The sequence below is a fragment of the Lissotriton helveticus genome, chromosome 2_1 (assembly GCF_964261635.1).
Source record: "Lissotriton helveticus chromosome 2_1, aLisHel1.1, whole genome shotgun sequence".
NCBI lineage: Eukaryota > Metazoa > Chordata > Amphibia > Caudata > Salamandridae > Lissotriton > Lissotriton helveticus.
The window spans coordinates 895,653,966-895,675,420 of record NC_136059.1 but is presented as its reverse complement, the minus strand read 5'-3'; the positions used below and the strand labels follow the sequence as shown (position 1 = coordinate 895,675,420).

The 21,455-nt window shown below is 37.7% G+C and overlaps 1 protein-coding gene across 1 annotated transcript in view; it reads right to left on the bottom strand.

The window, feature by feature from the left end:
* Window positions 1–21,455, bottom strand: part of ROR2 (receptor tyrosine kinase like orphan receptor 2) — a 361,950-nt gene that overhangs the window by 8,139 nt on the left and 332,356 nt on the right. The window contains exon 6 of the mRNA XM_078675620.1: window positions 2,382–2,696. Within this exon, the coding sequence (XP_078531746.1) occupies window positions 2,382–2,696 (315 nt within the window). The remainder of the gene's footprint in view (window positions 1–2,381; window positions 2,697–21,455) is intronic.

Sequence of the window (21,455 nt, the reverse complement as noted above, 5' to 3'; positions counted from 1 at the left end):
TTGTATTAAAATGTGATTGCATTTATATACCACTTCATGCTCCCTATTATACTACACCGCAATGATGGATATATCGGAAGAGTATTGAATTACATTATGAAAGATATGTGGAAACATGGTGGAGTCGTACAGGGTGAGAATAGTTGGCCTTGAATCCTGCCTTAGGACATACGTGCCTCCCCTAAACAACTGTTCAGTTTCTTTAAGCATTGTAAACGTATGCTTATGGGGCCTAGAAGCTTAAAGTTAAAGGAAAGCAGGTATCTTAACATTACAGTATTTGAAATATAGATTGCCTTTTCCAAATTAGCATTACACAAAATACTATTTGTATATGCTGCCTTATGAAAGGTTTTACGATACACTACTGCTGCAGGTACTCCAGTAGTTATCATGCTATCGTGATACAAATTTGAGCAGAAATTTCGCTAAACCATTGCACAAGCTTTGATTATGTTACCAAATGAGAGCTCATGATCTTCACAATTGAATAAGAGATTAAACCGTCTTTCTCCTCCTAACTCCTCAAATGTTAGAACTGCAGCTACTTGATGAGGAATACAAATAGGGCCACAATCTCAAAAAATACGTCTGTTATGGGCATTTCTTCTTACGGTGAGACTCCCACACTTGCAAGCTACTTTTATAGAGGACGGCCAGTGGTCAAATATTGATACTGCGAAGGCCAGACACTTGGACACGATCGGGGGCCCTTCTCTAAAGAAACTGTGATGTGATCAGGAGGAATCCCTCTGGGTAAAACTTTTGACACCTACAAAGACTTTCACCTCTCGACTTCAGCAGGACCACCCAAAAGAGACTGGAGCAAGCAGTACACTTCCTGCTTAACAATGGCCACAAGCAAGTACCTTCTGTGTGAACACACTTTTTATACATATACTGTATTCCCAGGACAATGAAGAGTAAATTGATTCTTTTCCTCAGACATTCTCAAAAGAATGTTGCGAATTCCTCTTGTCTGTTTCAAATCACTATATCCAATGTTGCCATGCTGTTAAGGCTAAATTGTGGCGACTCTTTTGTTTTCAAGTACGCTTCTTATAAATTATTAAAAATGTCATGCCGGCTGTATTATTGACTTGCACTGGTACTTCAGGTCATACACCATAGTTCTGGGACCTCTGAACTGGCGCCCTCTTTAAATTCTATCTTAGTATAGCGAAGACTGGTTTTATTGTGGGATAGGTCGGCCATTTCCTCGCTATCGATGCCAGCATTGCCTGTCTACATCGTTTTAGCTCTTCTCCTCATTGCTCCAAGTCCCACAACCGCAATGTTAGTACTGGCAACAGAGCCATGTCTGTGCTAGAAACAAGGGTGTTGAATGTGCCTAGAGGCGACATTCAAGCATTGATGATCTAGTTTTCTCTTGATTGTAAAAACGCAACAGTTTTGTAAATAATTGTGTACAGTTCTATTGACTTTCTCATAATTTGTCAATTAAACGCCTAGATGGTTCTTCACTTGTAAATGAACATTATATAAGTAATATAGAACATAACAGATCCGAATACATCATTTGTAAGAGATGTCATTGTTTCTATTAAATATATGCACTGTGGTCCAAACCTGATTGAACTCTGATTGTTACCATTTGCAAGTGAAAAGTCTGTCTGAAGTATTGCAAGATGCACAATACTTCAATGCTGCAGTATCCTCTCTTCAGGGTCTCTAGTGATGGGAAGCAGAAGTGGCAGCTGCTCCATTAGGGTAGAGGAGCACCGCCACGTCTGACACCACCAGTACATAAAATGATTTTAAAAAAACTGATTTTAAGCCCGTTTTATAACCGTTTTATTGTAATCCCATGGACCCGCCCCCAGGACTCTGATGAGTCTTGAAGTGGGTTCAGTGGATGACACTGCTTGTGGGGGAGTGGTGGGCACTCCCTTCACTGCATATGAGGCGTTTGGCCGGCCGACTCAGGCCGGCCAATCCCCTCATGCGTAGTGAAGCTCTCTCCAGTCCCAGCTGCGTTGCTGGGGCTGGAGAGAGCAGCACAGGCTCCCAGTCTGCCTGGGAGCACAAGTTTGTGACGCTCAGGCCAATCCTGAAGCAGCTTTGATGCAAGAGCAGCTTCCACATTTGCCACAGGGCAGGCTGGGAGCCGGTCCCCAAAGCCAGAAGCAGGAAGATCCGATTCGCTGGAGACAGCGGTGGCGGCAGTGGTAATGTAAAAACTTTTTTTTAATGTGTTTTACCCAAACCCTTCCCACATTCCTCCTCCCTACCTCCCTCTTCTGACCCAGCCCACTCCCCCCACTTTGGCAGGGAACGGGCTGCTACTGCAAAGATCTGGATAACTGCATTCAACAGTAATAAGCAAACTGAGAAGAACAGACAGCTCAGAGGAAACCTACATCTGGTGAGCCTCTCCACAGGAATGCCAATCCTCATGCAGTTGGCAGCATCTGGGCTTTCGGGCAGTGGCAGTTCCTCACAGTTAGGTAGCTGCAGCTGCATTAGGATGAGAGGGTTGGACCTGGCGATGTTGTACTCCTGCCGGCAGAGGTCATTCTCCAGTACTTCACACTCATCCCGGCACAGCTCGCGTGGTTTCGGAGTGCGCGTTCGCTCGTCGCAGAGTGGGAATACAAAGTGGCAGAAGGAAGGGATGGCAAATTGAGAGCAGATGTCGGACAGCTGTGTAGACGTGCCAATCATGGTAAATGCAGCTGGAAGAAAGAAGATACATGGACATCAAGTAGTGTTTTCATTTCAAATCGAACATAATTATTGGATAGCTAAACAGCCTTCAAAGTTATTAAAATACAAAAATAATACATTTCATTATCAATAAACTGCAAGAATAATTCAGTAAACAAGGTCCATTTCCTTGCAATAATTTCCACAAATCAGTAAATTCTAACATCTGTGCATTTATATTTACTCAATAGGCAGGATTTCTCTCTAAATATTCACACATAAAATAGGTGCTATTATATGTAGAAAAAAACATTTTAGATTACAATTCTCATAATAACACATGTTTATTATTCATTCAGTCTCTAAAAAAAATGACAGACTGAACTGATTTTTTGGTAGTTTGAATTTAAACGAGGACTGATCTTCCAGCCTTTAAAAATAAATAATTTAGTTGACGACAAGGAAGGACTGGGAAGACAATGTCCATCTCTTGCACCTCCAAACTGCACTGTACTTCTCAGTGGCCTAATAGGCAGTGCGCTAACTTTAGGCCACAGACTGGTGGCCAATTGACATCACACGTTACAATATGGAGGTAATTTAAGTTAAAGGCTGGGAAACCAAATAGCTGGTAAACGGGAGTCAGCGACTCCGTCACCACAACCATAGCTAGCCCAACAATTCTTGGGTGTCTAACAAATTTGGCAAACTGCATTAATTGAAAGTGCCACGTCACTCAGGCATAACAGACCACAAAGCATCATTTGTTGTTTTTCAAACTTAGATGCCTGTTACAGGGCTACTTTTTTTTTATGCAGCATAATCAATCTCCCTGACGTGCTGAGGGTCTTTTTGCATAGCCGATCTGGGACATTGTTGGTTTTCTAATGCTTTCGATTTTACAAACGTATAGTTTATATATATATATATATATATATATATATATATATATATATATATATATATATATATATATGTTCAGTCACTGAAAAAACCATAGGTTTCAGGCCTTATATAGTTAGGAATTAGTATTTAAAAAACCTTTGAAATTCACTGAAAAAACCATAGGTTTCAGGAGTTATATAGTTAGGAATAGCTTTTAAAAAACCTTTGAAATTCACTCAAAAAACTATAAGTTTTAGTGGTGTTATAGTTAGCTGGACATTTTACTCATACAAAACCATTGAAATTGCTCCTATATAGTTAGTTGTACTAACTATATTTCGCGCACCCGCAATCCACTGCTGATGATGTCACATATTAGATCATTCATGACATGGTCAGTGACATCACTGATGACATCTCAAATGACATCACTGATGACATCACTGATGACATCATCCAGTGAATGTGGTTTGCTTCGTTATTTAAATATGCATTATATATATAGCAATTTGCATTGAAGAATACGTGGATATATATGAATAAATATTTGGATGGAGGATTTAGTAGCAGTGTAATTGACTGTTTACTTGACCAATTTATAATGTCTCACTAAATATAGTGGATAGTGACTAAACTGTGTGAATATCTGTATCACTTTGTCAGTTGTTGTGTAAACTGATTCTACAGTTGGTTACTAGCTATGTGAAAGTCTATATTAGTTATTGATTAGTTAACTGAGTATTTGTATGGGAGTGTGAAAGTGTGTGTGGTTCGGTGGGGGGTGTGTGACTGTCCAAAGATGTGTGAATAGTTGATTCAGTAGATATATGAAGTTAAAACTACATGTTCTAACAGTTGTTTGGGTGAGTGAATATCTTTATGGGTGTGGTGATGAGCAAATATATTTCTCAATGGTACAGGTCCAACAAACTAGAAAAATAAAAGGCAGTGTATGTGTCAGTTGTTGTATATAAATAAGTATACATAAGACACAATGATTGTGTGAGTGACTGTATGGATAACTGTATACTTGTAATAATGATTTTATAATTCACTAAGTATGACTTACTATCTAAATGAATAGAAGAAGTGGTGTTTGTATAAGTGTTTTGCTAAGTAAATATGTAAGTATGATCCATTGTTTGCATAAGTGAGTAGGATGACTTCATATGTGAATAGGATGCGTGCTGTTGTTTAATGTCGATATAGATGTATAAGTATTTTTGATAGTGTTCTATTGTTCATTGACAGCATGTATGAGTGAATCCATAGCTAAGTGATTAGATGTGTGTATACATCTATGAATCACTGAGTGGATTTTTAGATACTTGTATTGCTGTGACAATGGATTTAAATATGATACTCTGTATTTTACAAAGAGTGATGAAAAATTGTAATAGTGTATGAAAAGGTGTATGTGATTGTCACGTGGATGATGTCATCAGTGATGTCATCAGAGATGTCATTTGAGATGTCATCAGTGATGTCACGGACCATGTCATGAATGATCTAATATGTGACATCATCAGCAGTCGATTGCGGGTGCGCGAAATATAGTTAGTACAACTAACTATATAGGAGCAATTTCAATGGTTTTGTATGAGTAAAATGTCCAGCTAACTATAACACCACTAAAACATATCGTTTTTTAAGTGAATTTCAAAGGTTTTTTAAAAGCTAATTCCTAACTATATATCTCCTGAAACCTATGGTTTTTTCAGTGAATTTCAAAGGTTTTTTAAATGCTAATTCCTACCTATATAAGGCCTGAAACCTATAGTTTTTTCAGTGAATTTGCAAGGTTTTTTAAATGCTAATTCCTAACTATATAAGGCCTGAAACCTATGGTTTTTTCAGTGAATTTCAAAGGTTTTTAAATGCTAATTCCTAACTATATAAGGCCTGAAACCTATGGTTTTTTCAGTGAATTTGCAAGGTTTTTTAAATGCTAATTCCTAACTATATAAGGCCTGAAACCTATGGTTTTTTCAGTGAATTTCAAAGGTTTTTAAATGCTAATTCCTAACTATATAAGGCCTGAAACCTATGGTTTTTTCAGTGAATTTGCAAGGTTTTTTTAAATGCTAATTCCTAACTATATAAGGCCTGAAACCTATGGTTTTTTCAGTGAATTTCAAAGGTTTTTTAAATGCTAATTCCTAACTATATAAGGCCTGAAACCTATGGTTTTTTCATTGAATTCGCAAGGTTTTTTAAATGCTAATTCTATTAGCGGATAACGTTTTTATATATTAAAACGTTTGTGAAATCTCAAATGCCTGCTTTGCTATCAGAGTTTTTTAGGACAGGCTCTTTTGTCTCTGGTGGCCATCTTGGGAGACTGCATATCAGAATTTTTTTAATGAAATATAAGAGGATTTGAGAAGTCACTCAAAATGTGCCCTAATTTTTCTTTCTTCAGCACTAATCATAATTTCTATGGCAAAATGAACCCCCTCATTTAGTTCCTTTGCAAATTAAATGTTTTAAACACTTTATTCCAATCAAGATGACTTCAGGTGTGCCATACTTTTGTCATAAGTAAGACTGTTAGCGCTCTAGTTGTTCTTTAGAACACTCTGGGACATTCTGTCATTGGGCTATAGTTGGGCTATATCTGGCTGATATTTGGGCTACATTTGTTTTTTTTTGTCTCTGGTGGCCATCTTTGGGCTACATTGGGCTACATTGGGCTACATTTGGGCTCTAACATATATATATAGCCCAATGTAGCCCAATATATATTTTTTCAAAGTTAATTTTCGTAAAAACCACTGGAGCACATATCTTGAGACATAGCAAAGGCACATCGGGCTACCAGTCCCTACAATTTTGCCGAGTTTGGTGGAAAACCATTCAGCCGTTCGGGCTAAAAGTGAGTCCAACCGCCCTATGGAAATTAACATGAAGAAAACACGTTTTGGGACCCCCCTTTTATCTCAGCCCCCGCTTGACGAATCCCCCAAACTTTCAGGGAAGGACCGGAGCGCCGCGAGGCAAAGTTAAGGAAAATTTCAGGAAGATTCCTCAACCGGCGCCAAAGTTATTCCCAATAGAATGTTGCGATTTCCCTATGGAAAACAATCCTACCTATATATACCTACTGGCTATCGCCAGTAGGTAATATATATATATATATATATATATATATATATATATATATATATATATATATTCACTGAAAAAACCATAGGTTATAGACCATATATAGTTAGGAATTAGCATTTACAAAACCTTATTTTACTCACACAAAACCATTGAAATTCGCATATATAGTTAGTTGCACTAACTATATATCGCGCACCCGCAATCCACTGCTGATCATGTCACATATTACATCATTCATGACATGGTCAGTGACATCACTGATGACATCTCAAATGACATCACTGATGACATCACTGATGACAACATCCAGTGACTGTATGTTTCTGTAAAGTTAAAATATGTATTACATATTGAAGAATGAGTGGATGTATAAGCTAAAAGTGAGTCCAACCGCCCTATGGAAAACTCAATGTTAAAAACATGTTTTGGGACCCCCTTTTTTCTCGGACCCCTCCAAACTTTCAGGGGACGCTCAGAAACAAAATGTGCCATTTTCCTGAAAATTTCAGCCAATTCCGTCCATCAACGCCAAAGTTATTCAACATAGAATTTTCAGAAATCCCTATTCAAAAAAATCCTAACTATATATACCTACTGGCGACTGCCAGTAGGTAATACATATATATATATATATATATATATATATATATATATATATATATATATATATATATATATATATATATATATTGCTTCTCATGCCATTGCATCTCATTGTGTAAGTCCAAGTGAACGGATAGGAAGAAAAGGCAAACGTTGCGAGAAAAGAATGAATCTCAAAATGTAAATCATGGCATGGTTGCCCAGACGGATGTCAGAAGCCTGCCCTGCAGTGGAAGTGCTGTTCAGTGGCTGTGGTGCTGCAGACGTGTTTGCCATGGCAGAGCTGGTTGAGGCTTCACCAGTTCCACCGCCTCTAGGTGAGGTGGGATTCCCCACAAGCATTTCAGATGGAATATCTGCTGATTTATGGCAGATGTTCTGATACTGCTTATTGAAATAACATTCCTAAGCAACTTGGGACCATACGAAAATCAAGTACTATACATAATAAAATGATATCAACACAGGCTCAGTGTACTACCACAAATCAGTTAAAAACATTTTATTTTATTCATACAAATCTTTTAAATTCTGACATAAGCAGCCATGATGAAACATAAATAACATCACAGGCAATATAACAACATATACACTGAAATAATCAGTTTAAATATAATCATAAAACAAATTACTGAACATTATCGAAAACAAAATCAATATGTGTGTGGTGTGAACCACGGGTGGCTAAACTTTGTAGGTGTTAGAAATGAAATGTTTTTAATGATTTGTGGTAGTACACTGAGCCTGTGTTGATATCATCTCATTATGTATAGGACTTGATTTTCGAATGGTCCCAAGTTACTTAGGAATGTTATTTCAATAAGAATTGTTTCCATGTCCTAGGAACTTCTAGAATTTTCAGGAGGTCCTTGATTTTTTTCAGATCTTCTGATACTGCCTTCCTTTAAATAAGGTCCTTTGTCTGAATTGGGCAGTGAAGGCATGAAGATGGCTTGCATGTTTGGTTTGCTACGTTTGTTTTCTTGTGCTTGGCAAATTCAGGGCTCTGCAGGCAGTAGTGGCTGCCGCAATACTAAAGCAGCGATGCAGGATGGGGTATTAGATGGAATAATAATTTTCAAAAAGATTACCTGACGACACAGTCGCTTTGGTCCTCTTCTCCGGGTCTCCTCTCAGAATGCATTGGGACACAGGCTCCCCACCCAATCTCGGCACTGCTCTCAATTGCATGAGAGCAGTGCCAGGATTAGTCTGAGCAGCGTGGATTGCCGCTCAGAAAGTGACTAGGAGCCTGTGTCATTTCTCCACCCGGCTGTGCAAAACAGCTGGGTTGGAGAAATCTAAGTGTGCATGTCTGTTTGTCTGGCCTAAGACAGGTGGCCAAACAGACATGCACACTTACAGTACACCTACCAGTCCTCCCTGCTATGCCCGGCCCGCTCCTTCCTACACTACTGGCATCAGCTCAGTCAGTCAGAGATCAGTTTATTTTTTGTTTGACCTCTGACTGACCAGTGGGGCGACACTCATCCGTCATTACTGTCTGCAGGGCACTCACTGCTGTAATTATTGAGCATCAGCCCCCTGTCCTACTTTAAATCAAGGCTCTTTTTGATGTTTAACCACAAAATCTGTGCTTGCTGTCTGTTCCTGCCTGCCCAGGAGTTCCTTTAAACTTGCAGCACCGATGCACCAGTCGGCTCTTGACAATAACAACATTTTCATCAACTGTTGACAAGTTGTAGGTGAACGCTTTGGGTTCAGTGTATGCCCAGGGCTGGAGCCTGATGTCCTTACTGACAGACAGATGCCTCATAAGCATAGTTTCAATCGAGCTGTTGTATTTTCGAGCCCCAACTAGCGAAGGCATGTATTCTTTTTTAAGGAATGTAATTTTCTGATTATTTGTGGTATAAGCACTGGTAATACGAAAAGGATGTAATTCAATATGAAAATTACAATTGACACTTGTGTTGAAAAGGATTTCTTTATCTGCCTGTGTAAGTTTTATTAGTTCTTCTATGTTGGGACTTTTATCTCTGCTGTCAAAACTTCTCTGCGGTACAAAAGGGGGTGGTGATGGACGTAGCATCTGAACCAATCAAACACTCACACCCAGTCAGAAGATCTGGGTTTAATCCATCACCGTTCTTTAGCCCACTCTGCCACCCCAGTTCAGACATGGCCATATGCAAATCAGTCTGACCCTGTGCCTCATGGGAACTGTCAAGCCAGAACTGCCAAGCCATGCCTTCCCTGAACCGAAAACAAGCTTCCTAGGACAGGTTTCTAGCATTTCAGCCGTCTTCAGCCAGGCTTGCTTGAATCCAGTGGCTAAGTGAGCAAGGGACTCACGTCTGAGCATACCCTGCCAACTTACAAAGCAGTACAAAAGGGGGTGGTGATGGACGGAGCATCTGAACCAATCAAACACTCACACCCAGTCATAAGATCTGGGTTTAATCCATCACCGTTCTTTAGCCCACTCTGCCACCCCAGTTCAGACATGACCATTTGCAAATCAGTCTGACCCTGTGCCTCGTGGGAACAGTCCAGCCCGAACTGCCAAGCCATGCCTTCCCTGGACCGGAAACAAGCTTCCTAGGACCGGTTTCTGGCATTTCAGCCATCTTCAGCCAGGCTTGCTTGAATCTAGTGGCAAAGTGAGCAAGGGACTCACGTCTGAGCATACCCTGCCAACTTATGGTGAACAAAGCAGTACAAAAGGGGGTGGTGATGGACGGAGCATCTGAACCAATCAAACACTCACACCCAGTCAAAAGATCTGGGTTTAATCCATCACCGTTCTTTAGCCCACTCTGCCACCCCAGTTCAGACATGGCCATATGCAAATCAGTCTGACCCTGTGCCTCATAGAAACAGTCCAGCCCGAACTGCCAAGCCATGTCAAAACTTCTCTGACATGTTCTCCATGCAGGCTGTAATGCAGTGGAGAACGTTCAAAGTGCATGAATGTGTGGCCGTCCTTGGAGTGGTAAACCACACATCCCCTGCCCTGCTCAGAGAGCAGAGCAGTCTCGCCCACAGAGCTGCCGCAGCAGGGAAACTTAAAAGGATAATAACAACCATTTATTATCATTTTATTTTACCTTTATTTACACTGCTAAAAAGCAGAGGGTGATCCAGCGGGCTATAGAAAATATATCATAAACTACGCTACCCAATTTCATAACCTATAAACAAAATTCTAAACTATACATGGACCCATTTATTAACCTGATATATTTTTGGGCCTACTGAATCAGGTGGTCAGAATAAATCTATATACACATTATCTACACACTATATACAATTTTATACATTTGCAGAAAGAATATTGTCATTAGAATAAAACCCAACCATTTAAACGACCACCATAGGCGACGTGATCTAGCTAATGGTAACCTATACTTCTAAATAACCAAGACCAGCTTGTTTGTCAAAAGTAAGATTTTATTTTCTAAATTATGGTATATAAGTTGTAAGTTTTATAAATGAAATTTATTAGCAATAAAGCAAGCATGATAGTAAGAAATATGGAAAAATACAATTTAAGCAATTGAATCAATTTTAAAGAAATTATATAAAGTTTAACATTTCTAAAACCTATTTCCCTAACTGAGCTAAATAGACAGAAATTAAAGTAAAGATCTTTGAGGATTCTTACGTGCTCCACGCAAAGTCCAGCAGCACATCACCCTCATCGGAAAGTCAGAAAGCAGCAGCCAGCCCAACCCTAAGGGCATGACTTTTTATACCTTTCTACGCTAACTAAACTAGCGAAGGAAAATTTTCAGAAATACTCGACGTCCCATTGGCTAAGAGTGACAAGTGACATGTCACCCGATTCTTAAAAAGTTCCACAAAATCATGTCTTACAAAGACCATTGTCTCTTCCACGTGAAGCCAGAGGCTTCCTGCGATTGCAACTTTGTTTTAAGTCATCCTCGCAGCTTCCATAGTCTTACAGTGCAACTTCCGCGGATGCCAAGTTAAGGACTGACAAAAAGTTCACTTTCGACCTTGGCCATGTCCGACAGAATGATGTCAGCTCATCAGTTTTTGCTTTGTGAATGCAGCTTCAATAAACGTTTTAATTCAGAATGGGCGTCTCGTGACTTTCTGCAGAATTATAGGTCAGCTTTTATTTTGCGGCTCAAATAGCTAGGCCTCAAAAGCAGGCAACTTATGATTTCTAGTATAAAACAAACACAAGAAAAGTATTAATGTAAGAAATAAAGTATATTCTGTATCCACCCCATGGTTTACTAATTAATTAACCCACCCGATTAATCAAATGTTACCTAGCCATTGCAAACAAATAAAGCAGCGTTTATATTTACCAGTCTCCGTTTTTCTATGAGACCCATATGCACCTAGAATAGTAGAAATGACATCACACAGACAAGAATAAGCAAAACAAGCACATGCTTATTTTAAATATGCAGCAGTTAGTAATGACAAAAACGAAAACAATAAATTATTTTATTATTTTGCACGAACAAAAAGATGCAACATTTATGCACGTTTATGAGCACACATGTTAGTCCCCCCACGTGTAAAGTTTAATCTAGGTTGTATTAGCACGACATATCACAAATCATTAATAATTTTATTCATGTTATGGAAATGTGACTTTGCGAGTTTAAACAAAATTTTGTTTTCTATCTCGCTCCATCAACTCCCTCATCTGGTGATTAACAAATCACCACACCAGCACTCAAAATTTTGGTAAATTTAATTTTAAGAAATCGATTCAAATTCATTTGTATCAGTAAACCTAAAAGTCTGTTTCAGCATAATCTTTACAATTAACATGACGCTCTCTATGTAACTCCTGCAACTCAATCTCCCTTTCCTCTTCTTTTCTGAGTTTATAGATTCTTTTCTTTTCTCTTAAATGTTTCTTTCTTTTATGTAACAAACAACCTATTTTAGTCAAAATAAAAATGAATATAATTATAATCAAAGGTGCCAGAATCTTGCCAAGAATTGAACTTCCGATATTATGAAACCAGTTTTTAATTGCTTGAAACCTATTTGAAAGTTTCCCAGTAAAATCTTCTTCTTCTAAAGGAATTATTTCAGAATGCATTTGTGTAATATTCTTAATATACATTTCAATATTTTTACTTTCATCCGGTATATATGTACAGCAATGTTGGACATGTAAAATGCCACAGACTCCTCCCTCTTTTGCTAGGAGTATGTCTAAAGCAAGACGATCTTGAATTACCATGGATCTAATTGCGATAACTTCAACATTCACTAATTGAAATCCATCAGCAGTGTCAGTTGATAATCTATCAACTATAGTGGACAATTTTCTGATTCTCCCTGCATTTAGGGTTATACCAACAAAAGGTATTACAGCTTGGAAAATATCTCCCAGAACTTCAGTAAAAGTTTCTCTTTTAGCTCTATTTACATAATTATGGATTTTAAATAATCCTTCTGAATCTCTGTCAACATGAAACACTTTAGGAAAAACAATTCCCACATAACAAGTTCCATACCAATGGTCTGGAAGGTTGTAGTAGGCTTTGTCACCACAAACAAAATAAATTCCAGGAAAGATAGGATCTTTTCCACCTTTAAATCCCCAACCTCCCAAAATCTGATAAGTATCTTCACAGTTGCTTGCACCTACAAAATAATTATCAAAAAGTGTGTTATCTCTTCTAATGCAAAGCTTTCCACTAACAGGTTTGTCTATGTGAATTGCAATATTTTCAAGCATTTTGCCATTTAGTTTCTCATCCTCTTTTTGCCAGAATGATGACTTAGTCTGCTTGACTAATTCATTTCTCTTATAAATTGCTCTTCTCTCCTCAACCATATTCAAAAATTTCTTTCCTTCAGCACTTAATTTACATGTTAGATTATTCTTGTAAGCATACTCATAAGTGAGTTCGTTAGTAACAAGGAAATATTCTCTCATTTGTTTAGCTTTCTTATGCTTATTTAAAGCATTATCAATCTTGACATTAGCAAAAATCTCATCATAATTTGAATAGTAATATTCTAAACGACCAGTTTGATAAAATAAACTAGTTAATACACTACATGTAACAGCATAAGTGAGAGGAAGCATGTTATATGTTACTCCCTCAGAAACAGAAGCGGGCAACTTAACGCATACATAACAATCCTTTGCATCCATTACCTTTACATATTCACTCAAAAGCTTTGTGAATGTATTGCTTGAAAAATCACCTATTGATTTATCTTGATGAATGTTAGGCTGATGATCAATTACTTTAGCAGATGCACTATGTTTAGTTTGGCTAACTAGAGCTTTGCTTGTTAAGTTAACTTTGTGTAATTCTCTATTCATTTCTAAAGGTATGATCACAGCTAGTACCAACCAGAGCAGAACTAAAATGAGCAGACACACCAGAGTCATCTTACAGCATCTTTTAAAAACAGAGCATTTTGAAGTGCTCTCCTTAATGTAAGGCATTTTTAGGTTAGTTTTAGCCTCAAAAATAAAATAAAAAATAAAAATAAATTTTAAAATTTATATACACCCCCCTTTTAAAATATTTTTCTTTTTATTACCCTAAACAAGATTTCTTCGACCTTATGTCATACATAAGTTTTTCTTCTACTAAACAGTTTTTCTTCAACCTTGTGTCAACTAACAGGATTTCTTCAGCCTTATGCCAATTTAATAAATTTGTACTTCAATCATTGTCACTAATTTCTTGGATTTCGTTTTCTTCTTCACTACTATCATATATGTCAATAACAGGTGGAATTACTAAGTAAGTCCACTCAGGAGACTTGTATTTCTGGTTTGGTCTAATTATTCTCTTCCCTTTTCTCGATATCACTTCTATTTTCCTTCCAACTCCAACCTCTTTTCCAGGACTCTTTTGACTACTGATTTCTTCAACTTGTTCTATTGGCTTTTTGATCAATCTGACTCTCAATCTTCCACCAGGCCAGTAGTCTGCTTTTCTCACGTACTTTTTCTTTGGTTCAGAATTATTCGATTCTGATTTCCAAGTCCTTTTCTTTCTGTTTTCACTTCCACCTTCCACGTCACTTTCTTCAGTTTCGTAGTCTGAAATTTCAATTGACTCAGGAACTTCTCTATATGGCAATTTTACTCCTTCAGGAACTTCACTTTGTCTTCCATCACTGGTACTCGGTAATTCGTTCTCCTCCTCTTCCTCAATTACCTCTAGCTTCCCAGATTTCGGATTTTTGTTCCTTACTTCAGAGCTTGTTCTCTGCCTTTCGATACTCTCCTGGTCTGAAACTTCTTTCGGTTCAGCTTCTCTGTCTTCAATATAGACAACCGAATCCTCAGTTATCTTTCCTTTTAGCAGATTCTCTTCACCTTCAGAATCTATTTCAATTATTTCTAAGTCTTTTCTTGTCAGATCTCCATTCACTGGCACAGTTTCCAGATGTCGACTTTCTTGTCGATCTTCAGAATCTGGAATTACTTCACCTTCTGTTCTGTCTTCTGCTTCAGAATCAGAGTCATCTGTGGTATCACTTTCAACATCAGAATTCTCAGGAGTTGGTATTGGAATAGTATGACTTGGATGAATCCAACGCTTCAATCCTCTGCACTTTACAGCATTAGTAGTGATCAAGATTACCTGCCTAGGTTTCTGCCATCTAGGAGATAGACAATTCCTCCTCCGATGTACTTTCGTTCTGACCCAGTCTCCAGGTCTCAGATCATGTGTCAAAACTTTGTCATTTGATTGTGCTTCAGTTCCCACCTGATTAGACACAGAAGTTACCATATCAGATAACCTTTTACAGTAATCCAAAATTGCACTGTCATTTATGCTCAACAGTTTACCTACAGGTACAAAAGCTTGCCTCATAACTCTTCCCATCAAAATTTCATGAGGACTCAAACCTGTCTTTTTATCTGGTGTACTTCTTATTGACATCAAAACAAGTGGAAGAGCATCAGTCCACTTAACTCCTGTCTCTAGACACATTTTTCCAATTCTGTTTTTGATAGTTCCATTTATTTGTTCAACTACACCTGATGCCTCTGGTCTGTATGCACAGTGTATTTTCTGTTCAATACTCATAGCTTCGCAAATTAATTTCAACAGTTTGTTATCAAAATGACTTCCTCCATCACTCTCAATAGTGACTGGAAAACCGTACCTTGGGATGATTTCTCTGAGCATTAGTTTTGCTACTGTAATTGAATCACAATGTCGTGTAGGAAAAGCTTCTACCCACCTTGAGAACAAGCATACAATTACAAGTACATATTTCAAACAGTTGTGTAATGGCATTTCAATGAAATCAATTTGTAACCTGGTGAAGGGACCACCTTCTCGACCAATTATTCCTGTCCCCACCACTGATTTTCTGTTAGGATTCATTTGTTGGCATGATAAACACCTTTGACAAAAAGATTCTGCAATGGTTCTAAATTTGGTATTGAACCATGTTTCTTTAAACAGTCTGACCATAGAATCTCTTCCTAAATGTGCAGGACCATGATATAATCTGGCCATGTCAGAAATCATGCAATTTGGTAAAACTACTCTCCCATCTTTGTAAACCCACACTCCATCTTCATCACGTTGTCTACAATCTGATCTTAACCACTGGTCTTTTTCTTCATCATCTGCTTCGTTTTGTAAATCTCTAATCTCATTCCATGTTTCTACAATAGTTGTTAGCATTAATGAATTTGAATCAGTTTCTGTACTTCTATTCCGATTGTAAGAATAATTTTTCCTTGCGCAGTACTTTGCTGTTTCATCTGCGAAGGCATTTCCTTTGGAAATATAATCAGTTCCTCTAGTGTGTGCTGCACACTTGACTATGGCAATTTCTTTTGGCAATTGTATTGCTTCAATTAATCTCCTAATGAAAACTGCATTTTTAATTGGTGACCCTGTTGATGTCATGTATCCTCTCTGTGACCAGAGTTGTCCATAATCATGCACAACTCCGTATCCATACTGACTATCAGTAATGATGGTAACTCTTATATCCTTTGATACTTCACATGCACGAATTAAAGCAATCAATTCAGCTACTTGAGCTGAACGAACTCCTTCAAGACATGATGCTTCTTTAATGTTTTCGACTGTACAAACTGAGTATGAAGCTTTCAAGACACCACCTTCGGATCTTAAGCATGAGCCATCTACAAAGTAGACAAAATCCGATTCAGGCAAAGGTCTGTCTTTGATGTCTTTTCTTGGTTTTGTGCAGAATTCCATGACATCTAAACATTCATGTTCTGTCTCAATGTCATTAACGATTTCTGAATCAGGCAGTAATGTAGAAGGATTCAGATTCAAACATCTTGAAATCGAAACATTATCTGCTCCTAGTATGATTTTCTCATACTTTGTCAATCTGCTACTTGTTAAATGTTGAGTCTTACCTCTTGTCAGTAATATTTCAACTGAATGAGGCACAAAAACTTTGACAGGAAATCCCATAATGATTCCTTCACTTTGTTCAAGACTGATACTTGTAGCTGCAACTGCTTTTAAACAACCTGGTAATGCTTTTGCAATTGGATCAAGAACTGCAGAGAAATATGCAATAGGTTTCTTTAGGTTTCCATGTCTCTGAATTAACACAGATAATGCACATCCTTCTCTCTCACTGCAATACAATTCAAAATCTTTCTCATAATTTGGCATACCCAAAGCAGGAGCTTGGCATAAGCTCTTTTTCAAGTTTTCAAAAGATTCCATCTCAACATCATTGAGAATAATTGGATCTTTTACATCTGATTTGGTCAGTCTTTGTAGTGGTTTCGCAATTACTGAAAATCCACTTATCCATTGTCGACAGTAACCTACCATTCCCAGGAACATTCTGACCTGTCTTTGTGTTCTTGGCGGTAACATTGCTTGAATCATTTTTATTCTCTCTATTGTTACTTGTCTTTTTCCCTTTGCAATTCTGTGACCAAGATATTTCACTTCCTGTTTGCAAAACTGTAATTTTGCTGGGGACACTTTGTGTCCTTCTTCTGCAAGGCGATTTAACAGAATTATTGTGTCTGTTACACAATTTTCTCTTGTCTTAGCAGCTATTAACAAATCATCAATATACTGCACCAACGTAGACCTACCTGGTAAGTCTAAATCTTCTAATGATCTTTTTAACAGTTCGTTAAAGATTGAAGGACTTTCTGTATAGCCCTGAGGGATTCTTGTCCATCCAAGGGTCTTACCTTGGAATCTGAAAGCAAAGATTTCATAACTGTCTGGGTGTAGAGGAACAGTAAAGAATGCATTGCAAAGGTCAATGACTGTGTACCATTCAGCATCATATGGAATCTGAAATAGAATCACTGCTGGATTTGGAACCACAGGACAACATGGAATAACAATTTGATTAACCTTTCTCAAATCTTGTACGATCCTAAATGTTCCGTTAGCCTTTTTAACTCCCATAATTGGTGAATTACAAGAGCTACTCTTCATTTCTTCCAATACACCTTGCTTGATTAATTTTTCAATTACAGGTGTAATACCTTCAATTGTCTCTGTTTTCATTTTATATTGTGGAGTGTTTGGAAATTCTATTCCCTGCTTCAATGCAATTTTAACAGGATCTACGTTTTTCATCAGACCCATCTCATTCCCAGTAAAATCCCATATTTCAGATTTCACTGTTTCTTTTAGCTCTTCAGGTAAATCTTTTTCTTCAAATGCAGGAAACAATTTTGTTTCTTCTGCTTCCATCATCATCATTGTCATTCTGTACAAACCATCTTCCTCCATTGTTTGTAATTCAACTCCTTCAGGAGAACAATATATTCTGCAATTCATTTTACATAGGATGTCTCTACCTAATAGATTTACTGGACTACTATTACAAATCACAAATCTGTGTTTGTCTCTGTAATTTCCAATTTCAACTGGTACTGGATCAGTTAAGTCTGTTTTAATTTGCTGATTACTTACTCCCACAACTTGGATGGTATCCCCAGAGAGAGGTAGGTTTTCAATTTCCACTGATCTAACAGTAGAACGGGTAGCACCAGTGTCCACTAGAAAAGTGATGTCTACATCATTAACTTTCCCGTTTACATAAGGACCAGACTGGTCAACCTCAAGAGTGGCTCCAACAATACACTCTTCCTCCTCTCTCGGGCACCGTCAGCAATAATCATCAGAATCACTGTCTTGGCTTTCTGTTAATAAAAATTGTTGTGAAGCATTTTGCATTTGAACCCTTTGCTGCTTTTGCTGTTTTTGTGGTTTTATTACCTGTTCACATCCCTGAAATCCCACGTTTGGATTATATTTTTGAACTCCCCCACAATTCGGAAAAGGTGGTTGTGGCAACTGGTCCTGACGATTATTCACCTGTTGTTGTTGCTGTTGTTGTAATTGTCGCTGAATATTAAATTCATTTAACCCCTGTTGCATCTGTAGCTGTTGCTGCACGTTAACACCATTCTGCATCTGTGGATTCAATAAGGGATTCTTTAAATTTCTAGGAGGATGAGGACACTCGTCCCTCCAATGTCCAATTTCGCCACAATTAAAACAAGGTAATCTTTGTTTCAGCTCTTCTATTTTTGGGCTAAATTTCTTTTGGAAATTATTACCTTTAAACTTTCCTTGTATCTGGTTCGTATTTCCAGTTTGAACAAAATTAGTGTTCTTATTTCCCATGCTGGCAATCTGTTGCTCAGCCACCTTTACCTGTGCCCACATGGCTTTCTCCTTCAGCTTTTTCTGTTTTACTTCTAATTCATCGCTACAATATTTTGCTTTTCTCAGAATATCATCAATAGATAGTGCTTGCCATCCGACAATACTAGTTCTGATCATTTCTCCAATTTCAGGTTTTAGTCCATAAACAAATCTATAGATAAAATGACTCATGTCTTTCTCGTCTAATTTTTCATAACCACTGTATTGTTTAAAGATTAACAGTAGTCTTTCATAAAAAGAATGAACTGATTCTTTTGTTTCCTGCTCTGTTCTTTCTATTTTAACCCAATCAACTTCTTTGGGTGGAATTTTGTTTTTCATCCAAACAATTACTTTCTCGTAAAAATCCATTACGAGTGGATTTGGGGCACCTGTTTCTTTAATTCGCTCAGGTTCTGTTTTTGGCCAACTAATAGAAATTTTACATTCTGTCCAAAGATCAGATGGAACAACAATGTCAAAAAATCCATCCAAATCAATCCACAGAACTTTTGACACTTTGATAAATCTATCGACTTGCCTGTACCACTCAACAGGTTTCTCTCTTAATTTAGGAAAATCATTTGTGAATAACAGAATGTCCTGTCTCGACCATGGGACATGAACATATCCTCCACCTGCAACTTCTCTCATTGGAAATTGTTTTGACATTCTTTCTAATCTTTCATCTTCCTTCCTTTTAGTCCATTTCACTCTCCATTTGTTCAGTTCTCCTAGCTTTTTGATATAGACAATTAAATCTTTAATGTGAACTATTCTTCCCATTGAGTTCAAACTCTCAATGTCGCTTTCTGAGAAATCTAATCTGTAATGTTTTGCAAAATTCTTTTGTTTACTCACATCGATTTCAAGTTCTGCAGCTAGATCCTCTAATTGATCATATTTATTTTTCGTTTTCCACTGAATACTTTTGCAAATGAATAGTAGTTCATCATCCCGATAGTAATTTAAACTATCTGGGCCAATTGTTCCAATTATTAATTCTTCAATATTTGCTTTTAATTTGGCCACATCAAGCTTTGGTGTAGTTACCCTGACTTCAGGACTTCCTACATCTGACATAGCACCCATTGGTGTTTTTGGAGATAAATCCTCATTAAAGGTTAAATCAGGCATTCTCGATCTAGAAGTGTTTAATTCAGTCAAGTCTGAATAAAATTTTTCAGCAGGCTTTTGAATTTCTGTATTTAAAGGAATAGTTAATCCAGTTTTGTTTGTATTTCTTTGATCAAATACAGGTTGAACAGGACCTATTGTTACTGGAACTGTGACAGCTTCCATGCCTTTTGTCATTCTTTTAATTAATTCTTCTTTAGACCTTAAGTATTCATTATAATCATCCTCATCAACATTTCTTGTCTCTCTTGTATAATCTTTTGGAGGTTCCCTTGCTCTTGGAGTCATTGAAAAATGTCTACCCTCATTTCGAGCATTCTCAAATTCTGGTCTTCTAAGAGTTTCAGTGATTTCACAATTATTTGGATAAAGTTTAGGAGCTTCACTAATTGGAGGTGCACTCGGTGAAGTTTCAGTAGAAACCACCGGAGTAGACCATGATCTAGGAGGTCTCAAAGACTGATTAGGCTGTTTATTTTTAGCAGTTGTATATATTTCTTCCATAATTGCATCCTCAGATTCACTTTCCATAGATTTTCCTGTAGGAGAACCCATTACCATTTCATGAATTAAATACAATCCTTCACTCATGTTTCCCTGTCTCCACATTCGTAATCTATCTTCATGAGTTTCTCTTTTCCATGATGGACTTTTAGAAGGTCTTTTAATTCCACTAGCTTCTCTTTGTAACTGATACATCTCATCTTCCCACTCAACTAAAGCTTCAAATTGAGTTGGTCTCGGTTTAGGAACAAGAGCATTCATTTTCTCTCGTAAGTTTCTTAAAACTCTTACATTAAATGAACCATCATCAGGCCAAGCCAAAACACCATCGTTTTTAGTATAACGTTTCCAACTGTCGAACCATAAGACAGTATGATATCCGTATTCACCTTCCATGTACGCTGCAGGTGTTTTATACTTATGAAGTAGTTTACCACCTCGCGTTTCGATTTTCTTGTCAGGTGAAAATAAATTCTTAAATTTCTGAAATAATGTTGTCTTTTTCTCAACATGTTTAAAATGATAACTCATTTTCAAAAGTAAAATTTAATTCACAAAATCGTTCGTAAAATATTTCCGGGATGTTCCGCAAAACAACCAATCCGTGCGCGAAACACACCAACAAGCCAATGGCAGTTGAGCTGCGTCACTTTTCAGCTCGACCAATAATTTTGGAGATTTTCCTAAGGACCAATCAGCTCACAGGCCGTCAGAGACTCAGGAGCCAATCAGAATACAGCTTGTGACGTAGGTCACCCAATCCCTGCGCAGCTCTGTGACGTACACAGCAGCTGCGGTTTCTCGTTTCTCACTCCTGGCGCTTACCCCTCCTTCACAAAATCTTTTCACAGCGCCATTTTAAGAACACTTTTCAGTGTAAATTAATTCTTAACAATGACTATAAAGACAACATCTGTTCGTTTC